The sequence below is a fragment of the Lucilia cuprina genome, chromosome 3 (assembly GCF_022045245.1).
Source record: "Lucilia cuprina isolate Lc7/37 chromosome 3, ASM2204524v1, whole genome shotgun sequence".
Taxonomy (NCBI): Eukaryota; Metazoa; Arthropoda; class Insecta; order Diptera; family Calliphoridae; genus Lucilia; species Lucilia cuprina.
Genome location: NC_060951.1, coordinates 31432050 through 31434029, shown reverse-complemented (window position 1 = coordinate 31434029; position 1980 = coordinate 31432050). Strand labels below are relative to the sequence as shown.

Genomic DNA, 1980 nt, shown 5'->3' with positions numbered 1-1980 from the left:
ACTAGACTATAGACTAGACTATAGACTAGACTATAGACTAGACTATAGACTAGACTATAGACTAGACTATAGACTAGACTATAGACTAGACAATAGACTAGACTATAACTAGACTATAGACTGGACGATAGACTAGACTATAGACTAGACTATGGACTATATTATAGACTATACTATAGAGTAGACTGTAGACTAGACTATATGCTAGACTATAGACTAAACTACTGACTGGATTTTTAAAAATATTGATATAATTTCGTAAATATAAGCAAATTTTTAATTTCATTCTTAATTCTTAATTCTACTTACGATTGCATGGCTGCTGAAGATGAGTTACTAGTACTGGTGCTGGCACCAATACCACATGTCGTGGAATGCATTTGAAAGCTTTTAACACCAACAGTTGTATGACAAAATTCTAGAGAAATGGAATTATTATTTTTTTTTTAATTATGCACTTTTTTAAACAAATCTTATAAATTGTTGTTGCATTGATGTGTTGTTAGGAAAATTCTTCGAAAACTTTAAATGACACGCACCGAATATTTGTAAAAACACTAAACGTTTATGCTGGTATCAAAACATTTTTCCACAACTAAACGCACGCGACACTTTTGGCACAGAATTATATATAGAGATTTTTATAATTTTTTTTATATATAATTAATGATTTTTCTTTTTTTTACACAAAATGAACAAATTTTTTTTTTCTTTTCATAAAATTTGCAAATAATTTTTTATCACTTTCGCTTAATCTTTACATTAAATGCAGCGCAAAATAAAAATTTGCAATTTATATTTTACAGTGACATACTAAATATGCGTTTTATTTTCAGACTGGACTTTGTATGTTTATTCTATAATGGAAATTATGCTCCAGCGTTGCTGACGTTTAATTTAATACTAAAAATTCTATATCCGTTTTTCGTAATGATCACCCCGTGTTTCATATAGAAATTTTGTCGGAATGTGTTTTTTTTTAAACGTAGATACATATGTATGTACGTATGTACGTATTCTTACGTGTATTTTATTTAATCGTGTCTATTTGTTTTTTTGTTTGTTTTGTCTAAATGAATGTATGAATGATCTTTAAATCTATATAGAATAAATATTCTGTACAATAATATATACAGTTTTTTGTTTTGTTTTTGTAAACACAAACCGAAACGGCCAATTCTATTAACAATTGCGAGATTTCACACCACCAATCCACCAACAATTTGAATGATTAATAAAAACAATTTCTATTCTACAAAACCAGAAAATTTACTTAAATTTTTTTTCTCGTTTATTAAGAAAATAACAATTTAACAATAACAAATCATTATCATTTATTTGTATGTAAAATTATTTTGTATCTTTTGGAACGTGTGGTTTTATCCAAAATTTCTATTTGCACTTGTAGGTACTCATTTAAAATGACTTTGTAATATTTTTGTGCATTCTATCTCGAACAGGTTTTTGAAATGATCAATCGAGTAAATTTAATTGAAAATAGCATCAAATAGCACTTTTAAAGTTCTCTGGCTGTGATGTGTAAAAGAATATGAATTACATAATTGGCTGTGCCAAATTTTATATCCCCTTCATGTTGAATGTTTAATTTGCTGTTTTAAATGTTCTATTTTCAATTTTGTTTAAAATTGAAATTTTCCTTTGGAAGAAAGAAAAGAAGTCAAAAAAGTGCCATTTTAAATGTGTTCAAATACTCTGGGCTCCATATGCTTAATTGTTTAATATTACAGAAAACTCAAAGAGTACCTCTTGAAGATCAAGAAGGATATTACAGGCTACACTTTCTTAATATCATGTTTCTAGGCTCAATGTTATACAAAAATTAAAAAAGTCTCCTTTATAGGGTCTAACTTCATATGTTGATAGATAGATAGATAGATAGATAGATAGATAGATAGATAGATAGATAGATAGATAGATAGATAGATAGATAGATAGATAGATAGATAGATAGATAGATAG

At 27.3% G+C, this 1980-nt stretch overlaps 2 protein-coding genes across 2 annotated transcripts in view; both read right to left on the bottom strand.

Moving 5' to 3' along the window:
- Positions 1-917, bottom strand: part of LOC124418637 (A-agglutinin anchorage subunit-like) — an 11205-nt gene extending 10288 nt beyond the window's left edge. The window contains exons 1-2 of the mRNA XM_046945416.1: positions 540-917; positions 310-418 (exon numbers count right to left, since the gene is read on the bottom strand). Of these exons, the coding sequence (XP_046801372.1) occupies positions 310-380 (71 nt within the window). The 5' untranslated portion in view covers positions 381-418; positions 540-917. The remainder of the gene's footprint in view (positions 1-309; positions 419-539) is intronic.
- Positions 1-1980, bottom strand: part of LOC124418986 (pickpocket protein 28) — a 76059-nt gene that overhangs the window by 12362 nt on the left and 61717 nt on the right. The gene's annotated exons all lie outside the window — the stretch shown is intronic.